The sequence below is a fragment of the Podarcis raffonei genome, chromosome 7 (genome assembly GCF_027172205.1).
Source record: "Podarcis raffonei isolate rPodRaf1 chromosome 7, rPodRaf1.pri, whole genome shotgun sequence".
NCBI classification, from domain to species: Eukaryota; Metazoa; Chordata; class Lepidosauria; order Squamata; family Lacertidae; genus Podarcis; species Podarcis raffonei.
In genome coordinates this window covers 60,288,529-60,309,487 of record NC_070608.1, presented here as the reverse complement: position 1 = coordinate 60,309,487, position 20,959 = coordinate 60,288,529, and the positions used below count along the sequence as shown (strand labels likewise).

The 20,959-nt window shown below is 38.2% G+C and overlaps 1 protein-coding gene across 12 annotated transcripts in view; it reads right to left on the bottom strand.

The window, feature by feature from the left end:
• KIF13A (kinesin family member 13A) overlaps window positions 1–20,959 on the bottom strand; it is an 80,523-nt gene that overhangs the window by 50,944 nt on the left and 8,620 nt on the right. For all 12 annotated transcript variants that reach the window (XR_008331534.1, XM_053396788.1, XM_053396789.1 and 9 more), the window contains exons 3-8: window positions 15,832–15,844; window positions 13,824–13,884; window positions 11,617–11,709; window positions 9,814–9,994; window positions 7,979–8,066; window positions 7,237–7,371 (exon numbers count right to left, since the gene is read on the bottom strand). Coding sequence is in view for 11 of the 12 variants with exons in the window: in XM_053396788.1 (XP_053252763.1) it covers window positions 7,237–7,371; window positions 7,979–8,066; window positions 9,814–9,994; window positions 11,617–11,709; window positions 13,824–13,884; window positions 15,832–15,844 (571 nt within the window). In the remaining variant the exon portion in view is untranslated. The remainder of the gene's footprint in view (window positions 1–7,236; window positions 7,372–7,978; window positions 8,067–9,813; window positions 9,995–11,616; window positions 11,710–13,823; window positions 13,885–15,831; window positions 15,845–20,959) is intronic.

The window sequence follows — 20,959 nt, the reverse complement described above, 5'->3', positions numbered from 1 at the left end:
TTACCAAGTCGTCGGCAAAGGCCTTGACTTTATATTCATTTTGGCCTACTGCCACCCCCTTTATCCTTTCATTTTTCCTAATTGAATTCAGCAAAACCTCCAAGACCATTATGAACAGCAGGGGTGAAAGCGGACAGCCCTGTCTGGTACCTTTTGATATTTTAATTTCTTCTGTTATCACATTATTCACTATCAATTTCGCCTTTTGATCAGTATATATTGCCTTAATTCCATTCAAGAAATCATTCCCCAATTCCATATATTCCATGTTTTTCAACATAAAATCCCATGATACGTTGTCAAATGCCTTTTCGGCATCAACGAATATTAACATTGCCTGTCTTTCGTTCCTAGCTGTCAGATATTCTAAAGTATTTATTATATTCCTCACATTGTCTCTCATCTGTCTGCCAGGAAGAAAACCCGTTTGGTCCTCATGGATGATTTCTTGTAACACCTTTTTTAATCTCTTCGCCATTATTCCTGCAAAGATTTTATAATCCGTATTTAATAGGGAAATCGGTCTATAATTCTTTACTTGTGTTTGGTCCGCATCCTCTTTTGGAATAAAGGTTATAAATGCATCTTTCCAAGTCCCCGGAATCTCTCTCTCTTTTAGAATATTGTTCATTACTTCTTTTAATGGTGTTGTTAGGACTGTTCTCAACTCTTTATAGTACCTTGCTGTAAACCCATCTGGTCCTGGGGATTTCCCATTTTTCAATTCTGTTATTACCTCCTTAATTTCCTCATTATTAATCGGGGTATTCAGCCTTTCTGTTACCTCTGTTGGAATCTTTTGCACCTCTTTTCCTTTTAAATATCTTTCTATTTTCCTCATACTGTTCTTTTCTTTGTTCTTATACAACTGTCTATAAAAGTCCAAAAATCCTTTTCTAATACCCTTAGGGCTAGTTATCTCTTCTCCATCCACATTAATGTTATTTATTGTACTTTGTTCTTTCCTTTTCTTAATCTGCCAAGCAAGCCATTTTCCTGATTTATTTGCAAATTCAAAATTTTTTTGTCTAAATCTTTTGATGTTCCATTCCACTTCTTTGTTTATTATCATTGCAAACTGAGTTTGCAGAGCTTTAATGCTTTGTTTAATTCTTATATTATTTGGTTTTTTAATTAGTTTTTTCTCATTTTCCGTAATTTGTTTTAAGATCTCTGTCTTTGCTTTCTCTCTGTTCTTCTTTTTGAATGAATTTTTCTGTATAAAAAACCCCCTCATCACTGCCTTGCTTGCGTCCCATACTATACTCATCTTCGTTCCTTTATTACAGTTATCCACAAAGTAATCACTCACTTTCTTCTGTGCCTCTTGGATAAAATTTTGATCATCAAATAGGCCTTCATTTATTCTCCACCTAAATGATCTTTCTTCAAAGCCTTTAAGTTCTAATTTGATTGGGCTATGATCTGAGATTACTCTTGGTTCAATTTCCACTTGAGTAATTCTTGGAGTTAGTTCACTCGAAATCCAGACTTGATCAATTCTGGACATCGACTGATTTGGTTCTGAATAAAAGGTAAATTGTTTTTCCAGCGGGTGTTTCAGTCTCCAAATATCAATTAGGTTACAATCTTTAACCATTTCGAAAAATGTTTTAGGTAATTTACCTTCTTTTGTCCCACTGTCTCTCAGTCTGTCCATTTCTATTGACACTACCCCGTTCATATCACCCATCAAAATTATCTTTTGGTCTACATATTCCAACAGTTTTTCTTCCAAATTTTTATAAAAGTCCGTTTTGTTTCCATTAGGTGCATAGATCCCAACAATTATTAGTTTTTCACCTTGCCAGTTGATTTGGACAGCTATAATTCTTCCCTCCTCATCCTTAAATACTTGCTGAGCCTCAATTTTACTTTTTATATACAATATCACTCCTCTTTTCTTTTTTTTATCTGATGATATAAATTCATTTCCAAGTCTTTTATTAACCAAAATTCTCCTATGCCTTTTCACCACGTGTGTCTCCTGCAAACAGATTATATCTAAATTTTTTTTCTTTAGAAATTGTTCCACCTTATTCCGTTTTTTTTTATCATTCAGTCCATTAATATTCCAGTTCCACAATTTTAACGCCATTTTATTTCCGAATAATCAAAAAAAAAATTTTTTTTTCCTATAAAGTAGTTCTTTATAATCTTTCTTCTTCTTCCTCCTCTTCCTCTTCCTCTCCCTCCTCTTCCTCCTCTCCCTCTAGCCTTTCTCCCAATTTCTTCCTCTCCCCCAAATCCTTCACACCTTTAACCTCCACTCCTCCTACTGCTCCTTTAAGTTCTTCTTCTTCCTCTATTAACAATTCCTTATATTTCCTCTGAAATTTACCTATCTCTTCCGGGCTGGTCAATCTGTGTCTCTTGTTTTTGTAAGTGAAGGAGATCCCCTCCGGGAACTCCCATTTGAATTCTATATTATTCTTTTTAAGAATTTGCACCTGTGGCTTATAAGGGTCTCTTCGTTTTAGCAGTCTAATTGGAATGTCTTTAAAAATAATTATATAACTCCCATCTATCATTAGTCTTTTTTCTCTATTTTTTTGGAGTACCAAATTCCTCATATCTCTATCCTTAAAGGTTATCAGACAATCCCCAGGCAGTCTTCTTGCCTTAGTCGTTCTCACTTTCATTCTAAAAGCATTCTGTACCATGCCTGCTATCTCTTCTATTTGGTACTCCAACCATTGTGCCAATTCTGTTACTAATTTTTGTCTAATATTTTCACCTTGATTTTCTGGGACCCCTCTCATCCTTAAATTAATTTCCCGTTGTCTAAGTTCGTTCATAGAGATCGCATCCCACATTTCTTCTTGTGATTTATTAGTTTCTAAGAGGCCTACTCTAATTTTATCATCTTCACGTTTTAGTTCTTTCATTTCCAATTTTGTCTTTTTCATTCCCTCCTCTAATACATGAGTTCTTTTGGATACCTCTTTAATTTGGCCTTTCAATTCATTTACAGTTTCATCTATTTTCTTATCCATTTTCCCTATCTTTAAGTCTACTTGTTCTATTTTTGTTTCTAGATTCTTCTCACTTTGTCTAATTTCTGCAAACATTTTTAAGATTTCCGATCTGAAGTCTGATTCTTGCTTGGACCCCTTTCTTTCTACTGGAGTCCCCCCATTCCCACCTTTCTTTGGTGGGTAGGACATTTTCAATTAAATGTAAAAAGGTAATGATAATTATGATAATTCAATTCTATAAATCTTTACAAAACTCACAACCAATTCCACTAAATGATTTAAGGTAATACTCCAATAATTCCCTCTTGGTGTCACCAATTAGGTTAACCCACTATAAAGTAGTCCAACGTCCCACCAAGAAAAAAAAAGTAAAAAAAAAAAAAAAAGTCCCAAAATCAAAGTTCAGGACTTAGATCAGAGTTCAAATTATATTCCAGTCATAATATCCGAGGTTTGAAGCTGGGCCAGATCCGTCGGTAGTTAAGTCAATTCTTCCTACCTCAAAATAGTCTATTCCTTATGATATCTTTTGCAAAGAAGAAAAAAGATAAGAAAAGAGAGAAATATCTTTTTAATAGAACCACTCTTTTTCTTCTTTATCTTCTTGCCCTCAATTGGGCTAAATTCCACTGCGAATGAGATCAACAAGAGGGTCCCGAAGAAGTTCAAACATACCAACTTTCTTCCCTCATGTATTTAAGTCCAACTTTCAGAGACGTTAAGCCAGCCCAGAGAGATTAGCAAGTACTATCAAAATGAGTTGTAGTTTCTCTCCCGTCCACCAGGGGTCTACCAACCACAGAGTAATAAAGGACAGCACACAGAAAAGAGGAAAAAAAGAGGGGGAGAGGAGGGGATTTTCCAATTCCTTTCCTCAAAAAGGGAAATGCAGTATCCACTGCAGTCCGTCTATTTAAATTGCTTAGTTCCACCTATTAATATTTCGGAGTTTCAAAGCTTCAGGGGGAGGGGGAGAGAGCACCGACGCCGTACCCTCCCTTCCCTCCCTCCTCTGAGACATGCAAAAACAGTAAGTAATGGCGTCCACGCCGTAACACAATGGAGTCTTCCGTTCCTCAGAGCTTTCAGGAGAGAGGCTGAATTCCTCCTCTTTTCCACTATCTCAATAGAGGGCTGGGTCGTATCAAATAGTATCCAAATGTTGCCTCTTTGCTCCCCCTCTACTTTCCTCTCTTGCCAGTTATTTTGTATCCTCTAAAGTAGTCTTAAAGAACGTAGAGCGGGGAGAAGAACTTTGACCGCTAGCGTCACTTACACTTTCCTCCGCTTTGTTTAGGTCTCTGCGTCCACGCTGATTTCAGATAAAAGTCGAGCTCTTTTTGACTTCCTCTTCTTCGAGTCTTTCCTTAAATGACATCCACTTTAATTTTATCCTTTTTAAGCTCGAATTTCTTTCTTTTGAGAATCCAGCGCTTCTCCTGCAGGCTCGGGGCTTCGCTTTTTCGGAGACAGCTATGGCTTCCCTCAGCCCGCTTCTCCCCCCGCTGTACTCTTCGCTCCGAAACGGAGTTACCTGACGGCCGGGAGGTCCGCTTTTTAGCTCCGCGGGAACCAGTGTATCTGAACGCCCACCAGATACTTTTCAGGGGACCACGGCGCCCTGTGGAACCCCTATTTTCTCCGAAAAGCTCGGGATTCTTCCCTAAGGAAAAAACCCCCGCCTAGCTCAGAGTCACGCTGAACCGGAAGAAACATCTTTTATTTGCCCTTTCAGTTCATTAACTGTCTCATCAATTTTTTTGTCCATTTTTCCAATCTTGTTGTCCACAGATTCTAATTTTGATTCTAAGTTTTTTTCACTTTGTTTTATTTCCGCAAACATCTTTAAGATCTCTGCTTTGAACTCTGTTTCTTGTTTAGACCCTTTCCTCTCTGCTGGCGTCCCCCCGTCACCACCCTTCTTTGCTGCATGTGACATTTTCACTTATGTATTTCACTCACTTAGTACACCTTATATCAGATATCAACCTTAACAATCCAAACTTCAATAGGCTAAATATACCAGGTATACCAAGTAGAGAACAAATTAGTAAGCAAATAGTGAACAAATAGTGAACAAATTAATAAAGGGAAAAGAAATCCTGCAAAACCCAGATTGATCTTCTTGCCACCAATTAGGCTATTCCACCGAGGGGGGGAAGGGTTACGTCCATTATATTGCAAACAGAGTTCTCTGATGGGCTTTTTATCTTCTTGCCACCAATTAGGCTAAATCCAAATTATGTTTATGCGTTTGAAGGAAAAAGAAAGAAAAATAACAGAGGTCACATCCAGTCTTTCCAGAGAGAACAGAAGAGAACAGAAGTTCTGAAGAGAGGTGGATTCTAATCCAGCTTCGAAAATTTCCGGGGGTTGGCTCCAATTAATAATTAAAGTTTCCTTCCAATATAAATCAAACTTATCACACGAAATGGGAGGTAAAAGTTTTTAGTTATATGAAAACCATAGGCTCAGTTATTTAAGCTTCAGAGGCACTTATCCCTTTCCAATATTCCTCATAAAAAAGGAAGAAAGAAAAAAAAGACTTGAAAACCAAAGTGTAATATCTCCTTCCCGCCACTAGAGTTTATGTGATTTGTCGTCTTCAGGAGACCAATTTATAGAAAAAAGAGAATAGAAAGAGGGAAAAAAATCCAATATTATATGACTTAGATGACAGGTTAACTAAGTTCCTTTTTGATAATAAATGGGGTCAGCAGAAAAAGTTTTCAGTCTCTTTACCCCCCTCAATATTCTGCTGCTGCGTAGTCCAAAACTAATAATGGCGTCTGAAGTTCCTTTTGTCTTTTGTCTCCAAAGCCTTTGTTCTTTACTCTTGGAAAGTGAAAGTATCAAATCTCTCCTTCCCTCTATTTACTTTTCGATGTTATCGAGGTCTAAGAAAGTTCAAATCATCACCATCTGCTCTCCCTTTTTTAACTCTACAAGCATATAACACTTGTAGCTACCAAAAAAGTTACTTTTTTAGAAACTTTGGGAGAGAAGGGAAACAGTAACCGCAAGCGGCAACTCACTTTCTCTTTCCAGCTCTGCACGCTGCGCTGCGTCTGTATTGATTCCAGATGACAGTTGAACTCCGAAGTTTTTTTATTAACCTCCGTTGCCTTCCTTAACCAAATTATAACGAATTTATAGTCCAATTGGGCTCGGAGTTCTTATATTTGAGAATGTAGCGCTCCTCTTGCAAGCTCGGGGCTTCGCTATTTGGATATAGAAAATGGCTTCCCTTAGCCCGCTGCCCGCTCCGCCGTTCTCTTCGCCCCTTTTGGAGTTACCTGACGGCCGTGCGAGTTGCTCCTGGCTTCGCTGGGAACCTGACCCTCTGGTATCCCTCAGAGGTTAATATTGGGGGCCACTGCGCCCTGTAGCACCCCTTTTTATCCAAAATAGCTCGGGATTCACCTCGCGGTAAAATCCCCGCTTGCGGAGAGAGTCGCGCTGCACCGGAAGTGACAAATGATCACTATGTCCATCCTGATGAAATTTATTTGGAGAGTTCTGTATTACACACTCTTCTTCTAAGGATCCCTCAAGTAGCAGTCGATATCAGTCCCTAATAAGAGGATGTTAAATTTTCTGACTTCCTGGAACCAATCCTAAATCTGGTTACCAAGCAACAGATCTCTGGTCGTGTTCTATTCCAATACTTTATTGACCATATTACATTTCTCTCCCTATCCCCATACATAAGGTGGGGCAATCTGATATATATTGACTGTCATGTCTTGATGAACTACTTCCATAAGGTTTCTGGTGGCTGGTTTGTACCTGCCCATTCCTATGTATTCATTACCATGAAGACACATCAAACCAAAGCAACACAGGTAGTGCTATACTGGATTTTTACAAACCTCTATAATCTGTAGAATAACAACAAATACAGTGTCTAATAGTAATGTGTGTCTACAAATGACATTTGAAATTTCATGCGCTCTTTGCTGGAATCTGCTTGGCATGGCATCTTAGATCATCCGCCATCGTGTTAGCTTCTCATTTCAGATTAAGGAATACTATTCATATGTGTATCATAGATTTTAATTTGGGACTTAACCATTTTCAGTATATTTCCATTAACATTCTTCTGTACTGTTAATCTGACATCCCTATTTTAAAACACATGTGTCTGGGACTGGGGCGCCCCTGAAATCAATGGGGAGGAATTTACAAGTTCACATACTTAGAATCACATTAGTCACACAATAAAATTTCCAAAGGCCCTTAAACTCAATTCACTTACGCCAGACTGCAGGTCATAAAGGGTCTGAGTTACTATAATATTAAATACAGCATGGGAGCGGCTGCTTTCCTCATTCATGTTGGTTGCTGCAACTGTTCGGGACTTGTTTCCCTCTGACATCAATGATTCAATATCCTGAAGCATAATGAAAACAATGGATGAAACAAAGAATTTATTCTTCCCATTCACAATGTTTCCATTGGCTCAAAGAGTTGATTCACCTAGAATCACTACCTTCTCCATATAAAGCCCAGAGACAATTACATCATCCTAATCACAGGTTTACCCCATCCACAAACAGTTTAGAAAACAGAAGGTGCCTTAATTTATCTTCAGCTGATTAATATAATGTAATTGTTAACAGAATAACTGAAATCAGTCAATGGCTTAAAAACTGCTAATATGATTTCCATAATGAATTTCTTTAGGAAGTTCTTTTTTTACTTTAAAATACTCATCAGCCCCGAATATACACAATGTCTCTCCTTTAAAATGTATTTCTATGCCACCTGTGCTTTTTCTTCAACCAATCTTTAATATTTACTTATGTATTTATTCAATTTTGGGTAAGACAAATTGTTTTCATCATATAAATTGTATATGCATGTGTTTCTTTTCTCAGCTCACAGTGCTCACAGCCTGTAACAAAGCAGTGTGCCATGGCTGCTGTATAAACTCTGTCCTTGCTCCACCATACCCTAGGAATACTATTAATATCATTAGATATTTGGTTTTTACCTACCTCAAAGCTAGTAACAGCTAGTTGAGACAAACCATCTACATATGGGCCCAAAACTTTGTGCTCACGAACTTTGAGGGACTGTCGACTCCTTTGAAAGAAAAAAATGGACTTGTCTAAATTTTATCAACCAACTTCTAAAAAAGCTCATCTGCTTGAAATGTCAAGGGTAATTACAAAGATAATTATTTAATCAAATAATTTTAAAGAACATTATAAAAAGACTTTTGGTATTTTTCTCCCTATAACTTGTTTTAACCTCTAACTTGCCCTCATCTTCATAGCCTCAATGTGAAAAGATTTAAGAAGAACCTGCTGTAGGACCCATATAGTCCAGCAATCTGTTCTCACGGTGGCACATCAGAAAACTATGGGAAACCCAAAAGCAGAATCTGAACTCAACAGCACTCTCCCCACTTATGATTTCCAACAACTGGCATACAATTATCCAAGGCTGGGGTAATACTCTCCCTGAAAGTACAAGTTCATAGTCTGAGGGTGCTCCTGGGCCCATCTCTGTCACTAAGAGTCCAAATTACCTAAATGGCTAGGAAGGCCCTTTACCAGCTGCAGCTGGTAAGACAGCTACAGCTATTCTGGATCGGGATAGCCCAATTAACATAATCCATGCATTGGTAAACTCCAGATTGGATTACTGAAATGCACTCTATGTGGGGCTGCCCTTGACGCAGAAACCATAGTTAGTTTAAAATATAGTAGCTCACTGGGGTGGAAACACACCATCACACTGCAGCACTACTGAAAGAATTGCACTGGTTGCCAATTAGCTACTGGGCTTGGTTGAAGGTGCTGATATAAACATCTTGAGAACAAGCTATCTAAAAGATTACCTCATTCCCTACATACCCTACCAATCATACCATCTTCAGGAGATGGCATATTGTAGGTATGATCTACAAGATCTACAGAAGGTTGATTTCAGGATGTCAGAATCAACTTTTGGTGAGGCAGCTCCTACACTTTGGAACCTCCTCCCATTGAATACCAGAGAGGTGTTTTCTCTATTTCCTTTTTGGTGCTTACTAAAGACATTCTTCTTTCAATAAGCCTTCTAAATCTTTATCCCAATTGGTATCTGTTTTGGGTTTGAGTTTATTTTATGAATGTGCTATTGCTGTTTTAAATGATTTTATATTTATAATTAATTTTGAAATTTAAATTAGAATTTAATATATTAATTTTACTAGTTTTTATAACTATAACTACTTAATATTATTATGAACCTTAAAATAATATAATAATATCAATAATCACTTCTAAACCCAACCTATTATTAAATTACAATCATATTCTTAAATCTCCCCTAACAAAAAATATGGATTCGCTGAGTCTTGGTTGGCATTTCACTTTGGTAAATATAGCTCTCTCTAGTAAGAGCAGATAAGTTCACACTACACATGGAAGTGACAGATGATAACCTTATAGGACTGACTACTGGGTCTGCTTGATGGGTGGTGATGTGCTATTTGAAGCATGCAGATAAAGGGAGCTGAATCTCCTCTTTCCTCCCCCCACCCACTACTTTTAATTCCAAAGCTGACCCCCTCCAAACATTTTTATCTCTACTGAGCTCCGATAGCAGAAGTGAGCCTGGTTGGTGGTGGGAGAGAACTCCTGGAGGAAAAGGGCTACAAGTGGGAATGCTGTTGTCAGAAAAGGTTTCAGTACAACCTCTGGTCCTTTAAATCACAACCTTCCCACACATCTGAGGCACAGTCACATTTAAAGCAATCATGTATAGTTTGGGTCTCAGTGCACAAAATATACTCTCACTCCTAACCTGTTGTGTTGATCAACATTGAAAACAAGTTCCTTACCCTTTAGGGTCCAGTAAATCTCTGACCTTCTCATTATAGATTTCCATATAGGACACTTCAACTTTAAAAGTATGTGAATCATTTTCTTCTGAAGTGATTCTTTGAAACAATGCACAACAGAGCCGTGGGATCAGACCCAGTTGTTCTGCATTGCCCATCATTGAGAAGGATTTTCCAGAGCCTAAAACAGAATATAGAAAAGAAACACGTATTATAAAAGCTCTACTTGCATTTTCAAATTATTTCCTACAAAAAGTGAAGGCAGTTTGCATGTAAGTCAATGAAACATGCAATTAAGGGTTCACCATGGGGTTCACCATGCAATTAAGGGTTCACCAGTATTTGGTTTGGCCTAAGTGCTGGATTTGACCTGGGAAGAGGTTAGTGAGGGGCAGGTTAAGAGGTCCCACCTCTGGCCTACAACATTAGCAGTGGCCTACAGTATAAGGGCTGCTGGAAGCTGCTCTCTCAGCACAGCCCTGCAACCTACAACAGGGATGTTACAGTGAACTATGTCACAGGATTATGATATACTTCTCTCTCAGCCAAATCTGCAATGTGGATAACGATTCTCAGCTTCAGCCCAACAACCAACCTTCCATAGGGGTCTCAGATTATTAGCCTTCAACTGATGGGTCAGAATCTACTATCAGGTCACACAGCCTGATGTAAGGTGGGTTGTGAAAACATCACAAACACTCTTTAAATATATGGCAAAATATTAAGAAATGGGTCCCCAAATGCATGTTTGGATTAAAGGTGGGTCCCAGGTCTGAAAAGATCAGAAACTACTGCTCTAGATAATACCATAAACTACTTAGAGGCTGAACTGCAGCATATAATATGAACTACACTGCAGGACTATCCTAAGCCATTTTTTCATATCTGCAAACCTCAGGGTTACTCTGAACATGCTGATGCCTCTTCTTTTGTACACAGGTGGTGCAATTTTTACTCTAGCTCTACAAACACAAGACAACTCACAATGGCATTTGTGTATATGATGATGACAGTACAGATTGCTTTCTCATCCTCATCTGTCCACCTTATGAATGTCAAGCTATTTAGTTTAACTAATATGTTGTGAAAATATATAGATGCTTCTTTTGTGGAAAGGAAATGCAAAACAAGTAAAAGAAAAAGCTGGCACCTTGTCTGCACATGACTTAACTTTGTGAATTTTCATCAAATGCATGTCTTGCTATATTTAATAGTGTTTAGAGGAATATTTCAAGTAGAGCTCTCAGTTCCTCTGAACTATTTGCAAGTGTACAAAATTGAACATGCAACTGTCTTAGCACAATAATTGGTGCTCTCTTCTTCTGAACTAAGTTCATTAGATTATGCATACACAACCAAAGCATAATGGTCTGAGAAGGCATCTGTATAGTCTCAGATTTCAATGTTGTTATTAAGAACCTGTCTGTATAGAACAGTTCAAGATTATCCTTAATGAAACTAGGCTTGTTTCTTCAGATTAAGGATGTGAAGCTTTGTCTATTTACTGATCATTTGTCTCAAAGTCAGAAAGCTCTACAACCAGATCCTGAGTATATTTATTCAGGAGTATGCTCTATTAAGTTCAGGTAGATGAACATAGGAAGACAGTCATGAGTGCTATTAGGTTTTGAGTTAAGAGATATTAAGAGAGAAGTGACTGGGATGTGATGCAAGAGAGAAAATATATGTGGCAAAGGAGAAGTCCAACACTGCACTCAAGAAGAGGTTCGGGCTGAAGAAAGGCATTAGTTAAGTGGCACTCCTGGCACAATAAAAAAATCCCCACTTGTAAAAACCTCTCACCTGTTTGTCCATAGGCAAAAATGCAAGCATTATACCCCTGAAAGGCCTTCTCAAGAATCCCTTCACCAAGGCACTTGAACACTACTTGTTGACCTACAAAATTTAATACACAATTGAGAAACCAAAGTCTCAAAATTAAATAAACTAAGTTTTATCACCACAAGCAATTTAAAAAGTGAATAATAAAGCAGTTGTAAAAAACTTTGCTTAGATTGCTTAAATATGACATCTAAATCCATATCTAGTTTTTAACACAATGATTTTCTAACCATATCAAAAGTATCAACTTGATACACAATTTTTGGCTTGTATCCAATGCATCACTAAGTGTTTCATCGGTGCAAGAATTCCCACTTGCACAATGAGACTTTCCCTTTCTCCTACCCCATGCACACCCCACATCCTCCCCAAGTCTGCTCCAGGGGTTGAAGCCCCAGAAGAGATTTAAGGGGTATATTGGGGGAGGAGAGGGAGGGGAAGTCCTGCTGTACAACCACAAATCCTTGCACTGGCAAACCACTTACTTAGTGCTGCATTGGATAGAAGCCATTGCATCCATATTGGCATAAAATTCATCATTTGGTTGAGTATTGGATATATGTGTACTGGTACCAATCACATGGGTTGCAATCACTTGATAGGATCCAGATACAAGTAATGCTTAGAAAAGTCCCACTGATTTCAACAGACATAAAGTTAGTAATGATGAGTATTGATGTTAATATGTCTACTCCAAGCATGATTTACATTGCAACCCTGGCCATCTTTACTCAGTGCTGCCACATTCAATGATACTTACTCCCCCACAAATAAGCTTCTGATTACCATCAAAGTCTGGATTGAACCCTCTATTTTTATCACTATTGTCTCGAGAGAGCTTGACAGCATTAGGTTGTCCTATACCAACTTATTCTGTTGTAGCATTGCCAGAACAGCTGCTTCTAAAATATTGATCCACTTGTGAGTCTTATGATATACATAAAATTGTGCTGTTTTGATAACTGTCCCTCTGTCTAAACCAGTATTTGCTTTCTCACATGCATACAGAAGGTGGATTATGTTTTTAAATTAAATAATGCTGATAATGTGTCTCCTTAAAACTCTTTTTAAACATTGTGAATGAACAGCACTAATTTGTGCATTCATGAAACATAAAAACTGCAATGCCCAAACCATTTTATTATGTAACAAAACTAAAATTGACTTCCCTCCAATAACTAGCAACAAGAGAAAGATAGCTTTGAAATATGGGTCTAAAGAAATAAAGGAGAAAGCTTCAGCTTCTAAAAAGCAGGTATTGTCGGCACTTTGAAGTAAGCATTTCAGATGCAGTATTTCTACCATCCAATTAATTTTTCAAGTAATCTGCTTTTAACAGAATCTTTGATGTATTTTAAATGAATATTTCTAATACGATAGTCAGTTTTCTCTTCCCAGTCCTATTGAGAAGGAAATGTAGAAATGAACACAATCTGGATGGTTTCAGTGTTGCTTCATCCTGCTGTTTTGTCTAAAGTCATGAGTTCAGTGTGGGTAAACCAAATAGAATAAATATAATTAGAAAATTAAGATGACTACAAGGAAAGGACAGGGTGTGTCGCAGTGAAAGAATACTCAGACATGCACTAATCAACCCACAGTGGGTTTATATACAGGTTATAAAACACTAACAAAATTCAGGGAAACCATGGATTTTCTGTCAAGTATATAACCAAATCGTGGGTTTAACCACTGAGCCCAGGACTTGCTGATCAGAAGGTTGACAGTTCGAATCCCTGCAAGGGGTGAGCTCCCGTTGCTCGGTCCCAGCTCCTGCCAACCTAGCAGTTTGAAAGCACGTCAAAGTGCAAGGAGATAAATAGGTACCACTCCGGCGGGAAGGTAAACAGCGTTTCCGTAAGCTGCTCTGGTTCGCAAGAAGCAGCTTAGTCATGCTGGCCACATGACCCGGAAGCTGTATGCCGGCTACCTCAGCCAATAAAGCGAGATGAGTGCTACAACCCCAGAGTTGGCCACGACTGGACCTAATAATGGCCAGGGGTCTCTTTACCTTTACATAACCAAATCACAATGGACTTAGAACTCATAATAAAATTAATAACTTTATAAACAGAGAAAGCAGGAAAATGTGGGTTCTATTAAACATGGGGAGGGAAGTAGAATTTTATAAATCATCAGCCAAGCCTTGCAGTAATTACAAATCATACCTGCATATTTTGCAGTATTTGATTCATCCATAGACCAGAAGCAGTAATCAAAGGCAAACACCTGCATATGAATAGAAAAAAGCAAATTAAAAACTATGAAAACTCAAACCATTTTGAATAGCAAATGCAACATTCGCAATTTGCAAAAGAAACCATTTATATTCAAATGTCTTTTTAAAAATCCCAGATCTTTCTGATTATTTGCGGTTAGTTTCTTCTTATATGAGGTACTAACTAACAACTTGTTAGTAGGCTTGGGAAGTGACCATCAGCAGCAGTAGTAAAAGTAATCCACAGCTAATTGTGGCATGCCATGACATACAAACTGAGCCATTGTGGACCACTCCCATAGCCTCTGATCATTGACCATGTGGCTGGGGTGTATGGGAGTTGCAGTCCAAAGTATCTGGAGGGCACTAGGTTGGGGAAGGTTGCAACAAACTAAAGCATGCAATTATATATTTCTTATCACCAGAATTCTGACAGCTGTGCTCATTATATTATTACTACAGTGGTACCTTGGGTTAAGAACTTAATTCGCTCTGGAGGTCCATTCTTAACCTGAAACTGTTCTTAACCTGAGGTACCACTTTAGGTAATGCGGCCTCCCGCTGCTGCTGCACCGCCGCCGTGTGATTTCTGTTCTCATCCTGAAGCAAAGTTCTTAACCCGAGGTACTATTTCTGGGTTAGCCTGTAACCTGAAGCGTCTGTAACCTGAAGTAACCCAAGGTACCACTGTATTTTGTACATATTTAACAAACATTTTGTGCTTCTTTCCATATCATTCTCTCTATGCACACTCTTTAAATACATTAAGTGGATAAAATTACTCAAAATTCATGTCAGTTGTGAGGTTCAGGTGTTTATTGTCTAAAGGTCTAACCCATTTCCCATCTTTTCAGGCTGAAAATGTATCAGAGCCAGACATAATGCAGGAAATTGGGCATTAGCTCTCCTGACTACCACTCTTTTAAAACACACAAACATTTTCTTAAATGCAGCTTTGATGGGCTCCAATTTTTATCTGAGTACTGGCTCTAGGAAAATAGTGTTTATTCCTCTGCAGTATTTTCTAAACTAAATTCCCCAGGCTGCTATTAGCCCTACTAGAGGAAAAATACAGGTATCTATATATTTCTCTTCTAGCAAGACCATTTTAGGTTTTGAAAACTCTGCAAAGAGAAGGGTTAAAAATTCCTTCCTCCTAAACTCATGTGCCAATAAAAATGGGCAATCCACTTTAAAGCTATTTAAAAAACAAAATTAGTGTGGGGAGATCTGATCATGGATATCCTATATACTGTGTTTGACCCTCAGCTACCATTCTTACATAGAGGAGGATGTGGACATACCGTATTTTTCCGTGTATAAGACTAGGGTTTTTTTACCAAAAAAATTAGGTTTGAAATTGGAGCTCATTTTATACACGGGCGGTGTTGAGGGGTGTTTTCTTAATTTTGAGTCCTCAAAAACAGGGGACGTCTTATACATGGAAAAATACGGTAGTTACTAAGATTATGTGAACCTGACACTTCCTAGTGGAAGATGGCAATCTGGGATGGAATTCAACATCACACTAAGGTGATAGTTTCATACATTTGAGACACTACTTCCTACACATGCAACCTTGGGTCCCAGATCAACACCACATGTATGTTACCACTGTGTCAATGAAATATGAAATGACCCTCAGTAAAATGCATATAATTCTGCATGTATGCCTGGCAAAGCAGGTCTGCTTAACATGCACCTCAGTCTTATGTGACTGTCAAAAATTCACACTTGAATGTATCAAATTCATATTACAAAGACAGACCAGAGCTGGCAACTTCCAAACTTTTTCTCTGCACCAGGTTGTAGAACAAAATTAGATAGAAATAATGCAGGTTCTAAATCCTATTAGAAAGCAAAGCTATTAAACTGAATGTGGAAAAGCATGCTAGATATTGTGAGCAAATTATCTTTATTTTGATAGGGAACAGTATTTTAAAAGATCAGACACTTACCTTAGGAGACTTTCTGAGGAATGGAAATACAGCAATGGCACAAAAGGATTGTCAGTATATCATCCACAGATTGGAAAGCATTAAAAAGAAAGGGAATATATGGTTAGTGCCTGAAACTATTAGAACACTCTGTATACACCATAAATTATTCTGGGTGGAAAGATTAGTGAATTCAATATTTAATGACTTAGGAAAGCACTAATTTTTTCTCTTCCAAAAATAATGCATACTAAGAAGATTTTAAGAAGAAACACACCTGTACAACTTACAGGAGTGAATGCAATTACAGTATTAATTCAGGAATTCCCCCCTTCATTCCCATGTTGTTGTTTAGCCATTTAGTCATGTCCGACTCTTTGTGACCCCATGGACCAGAGCACGCCAGGCACTCCTGTCTTCCACTGCCTCCCGCAGATTGGCACTGCAAAGAACAGTGCTGGAAGGAAGAGGTGGTTTCTGCTTTTCTTTCACTGAGCAAAGTATGATGCTACTGCCCATCAGTTGATGAGCAGCTGGGAGCATGCCTTGTTCAGAACTCCATTTTGCTAAGGGAACTCTGAAAAAAGTCAGCAATTTAAAAGGAAGGTTTTCTTCTCTTACCTCCCCCAGCAGGCAAGGGGACTGAGGGAAAGAAAGAATTCTCCCTTTCATACCCCTCCCATGCTGCTGCTTGAAGTGGCCTGCACATGGACCTTCAAAGAGCACTGTTGGGAGGGGGAAATGGTTTCCATCAAACAGAAGCTGCTTCTCCCTCTTTGAGCAATTTGCACTCCTCTGGCGGGAAGCATACCTTGTTCTAGCAAACTGGAGCTCACTTTAAGTTCCTGATTGCTCTTTTGAAACCCCACCCTTACCTGCCCCACACCTGAACGTATGACATCAGGTGTAGGGTGGGGGGCAGGGACATGGCTTCCCCAAAATGGCTTTGCAGGCCAAGTGGGAAGGCCTGGTGGACCAGGTTTGCCTGGTGGGTCAGAAGCTCCCATTCTAGTTCTATACTTCCACATGATGTAAGTATCCAGAACTTCCCACAGCAAGTGTTGGTAGTTCCTAAACAAAAAAGTGTTTTTCTATTAGATGGAAGGTAAATTCCATGTTGTTTGATTGGCAGAGACAAAGATACTAATTTTTAATGAAATTTAAAATTATATTAAATATAATTTCCATAGCTCAGTTAGGGGACATAAAAATGTAAGTGCTGGATAAATTATTAAGAGTGTTGGGACACCAGGATTCAAATCCCCACTCAACCATGAAGCTCACTGGGTGACTTTAGGCCAGCCACCATCTCTCAGCCTAACCTACCGCTACCTCACAAGGTTGTTGTAGGGATTAATTGAGATGGGAAAAATATGTGCAGCATCTTCAGCTCCTTGCAATAAACCAATAATATATATATATATATATATATATATTGATGCAGATGTCAATCTTCATTTCCATCTGAGGCCACTAGTTCTTCACATAAGTAATTGCACATAATTAGAGAGCTGCATAAGGGTGAACAACTACACAATAAATTTATGACTTGTAAGTACAACATATAAGCAATATTCTTTTGTGGTTCCTAGTTGAGATTGCAACATATTGCAAACACATTTACTACAATGTGTCATGCTTTGGTCAGTTTTGATCAAACTGCAGTCAACTTGCTCTGCATGAATCCATTGAGATCTTAGGCAGAACTGGTTTTCTCTCTTTGTACATAAGACTGTGCATGGTAGCTGGCTGAGACTGTTTCAAAAGTATGTGTTGTGACATGTTATGGTACCTTTCTACTGTCATTAATACATTGCATTGTGTTCAGCTGATTGGATTACTGGGCTAGTTATCTGTTGGGGCTGTTCTATTTACCTTGGTTGCCCTAAGATGCTAGCATGTTTAACTGAAATAAAATCTATTTGGTTTCATTTTTTAAAAAGTGACTTGTATGTACAAAACTGCCATCACAGAACACACACCACAGGCAGAAGTTTTGTATCACCTCAGAACAGACACTTAAATTAAGCCAAATCAGCTGAAATATCTAGTGAGATATATGAATGTATGGACCAGCCTTTAATGATATTTCCAGAAACGGTGTTATAACCACAACAGAAGAAATAAACATTCCAAGTCTCATGTTTCCACACAACAATCTCAATTTCCTGAGCGATAATGGAAACAACACTTCATGTGTTATTCCGGATAGACACAGTCACTAGGAATTCTGCACTGACAAAGCAGAAGCATGTGAGAGAACTGCTTGAGATGAGCAAAACTGCTGTTTAGACAACTAATTACATTCACATTAATAAGCTAAATTAACTTTTACTGGTGGTGGAGTGCCAACAAAGGCTTTGTCTACTATTTGTCTATTCTTATACATTACTGAACATCTGAAATGAGGATCTGAATGAGGAATGTATTCTCTAGTGGGATTAGATATCTATCTATGTAGGAACTATATCTGGATGCAACCACAAAAGGAGCAACCACCATAGGCGCCAACTCAAAGCGGTTCAGACCCCTTCGTCCCCGCAAATGTTTTGGCAGGCTGGGGACTCCCAAAACTGACTGTGTTGAGCCACCTCAGCCTCCATCTCCATACATGAAAGCACAGATAAGGCACCCAATCACACACCTGTCTCCCAGGGTGCCCTCCCTCTGTCCATCCTTCCTGCAACCTTCCAGGGGGGGCAGGCTCCCCAAATATTTTATTCAAGTTGGTGCCACTGACTTCATCATAAAGCATATACTTTTCATGGACAAAATCCCAGTTCCTATATATATAAAAAAATCTTAGACAGCATGATCTATTTCAGTATATGGCTGCCTCATAAGTTCAAATAGCATAGTTAATAGCTTGAAACTCTGAGTAACCGTTTTCTATATTTATAAAAGCTTTCCACCAAAAAAGATATGACTACTACAAAACTGAAAATGCTTTCTAGCAGGAACAATGTGAAGCTAATCTAAGGGCAAATTTTCCTGGTATAGTGACAGCTTCCTGTGTAACTTTGTATAAATCAAGGATGGGTCAATCAAGGTCAACCAGTAGACAGATTATTCTGCCTCAGTGCCTAAAGCCTCTCTTCCCATTGTTATTATTAAACACTGCTCATTTTACACATGCATAGATGTTCATGTGTGTGTGCTGTGAAGCAGTAAACCTGCAAGTTGTGTATGCATGTGGAACTGCTTTCACAATCTTTGAAATAAATATCCCACCTTTATGTCTTTGATGCCTGCTTGGGCATTTCCAATCTCTCTCTCACTTTCAGATCCCTATTTTGGGAATTTGGGGCAAGCAACTCAGCAGTGGAGGTGTAGAAAGAAAAATAATGTATCTGAACCATGTAAGCAGGTGGGGCTTTCCCAGTGCTGGACCAAATAATAGTCCAAGCAAATGTGCACAACACTGAATTTGCTAAAAACCAATCTCAACAGATAGCAGAAAGTTTCATGTGTAAAATGTATTGCCCTCTGGTCCCTGTCTCCTCAGTGTTTCTTTCATGTTGCCCTCTGATGCTTCATCTACTATGTGCTTGCTGTCCTAAGTTCTGTGTCCCTACCTCTCATACTTTCTACTCTGTTGCCTGAGTTTTGTAAATTATTTGATGGTATGTTAAAGCCTGCAGCCTCAATATATACATTTTATACATATTACTTCAACTGTAGTCTATGACCTGAGTTCTGTTCTGCATGTGTCTTGAGATCCCTGTGAAGATTTGCTGACATGGTCAATATGCTGAAATATGTGCATAATACTAAAATTATACAGGACATGGTCAATATGCTGAAATATGTGCATAATACTAAAATTATACAGGACCAGCTTACCTAAAAGACCATCTGTCCATCTACACACCTATCCGATTCCTACAGTCTGTTAATGAGGCCCTTTTGATGATGCCACACACTTTATCAAACGGCAAACTATTTTTCTTTTGGCTTTTGCTTGATCACTATTTCTGTTGTCACACACAATCAGGCAAGTGCCTAGTTATGCCTGAATTTCATCAATATTCAGGAAGAACTAATGCCAAGACTAAAGTTGTACCAATGGCAATATACTTTACAACATAGATCACTCTGTTCAGTTGCACACCCAGTGTACAATCCATCAACAGCACAATGCAGATTGCAATGGATAATTTATATACTATTGTCCACTGAATGTGGAATAAGCACATTGATTCTTATTTACCCAACATCCTTAGTTTCATCCCTCTATATAAAAAGAAGCACATAATTCAGGCTATGAGAGATGGCAGAGATTAAACAAAATCAGCTAAGGAGCTAGATCTTACATACGAAGAAAACCAAAAAAGGCTTTCTATGCATTTCTACAGCAAGCATAAAAATAATCTCCTTCTGGAAAATCCAGAAACAAGCCAAACTACACAAAAACAGAAAGGATAAATAAAAGAGTACAGCTATACACTTACTAGAGAAGCAAATCCAACTGAAATAAAATGGATTTGGACTTCCAACTAAAAAATGGATAGTACTACATTCCATGTTCGGTTAAGACAAAAGTTCAATTCTACAGCAGCTCTTCTGTTTTTGTTTAGCAAATATATTTTTTTCTTGCTTCAGAGTGACTGGTGTGTTGCCTTGACACATATACTAAGAATCTCAACTTTCACAGTAACCCTGAAAGGCAATAAAAAGTCACAGAAACCATCAAAAGAAAAAATCCAGTTGTGGTTGCAAAAAACAAAAAGAATTTTTGAGATATTATATATGAGGAATTGAAAAAAATGTTTAAGCAAACTTTCATAAAGAAACCAGAAGCCTCCCTCTTAGGCATTTTACATTCAGATATTTCAAATGAAAAAAGAGAATATTTTTATATGCTTACAACAGCAGCAAGAATATTAATTGCCAGAAATTGGAAAGGAGAAGTAGTACAAACAAAAGAGGAATGGCAGGATAATTTTTTTGAATATCTCAAACTGGCAAAAATGATGGAGACAATTAGGAGATAGCCAAACCAAAAGTTCAAAAAGGAGTGGGAAATTTATAAAGAATATTTTAAAAAACAGTGCCTTCAAGTTAAAACCTGGACATGCTTTGATTAATTTTCGCAAACCACAATATGGATTATAAGTATAGTATTCAGATAACAGAAGAAATGATGAAA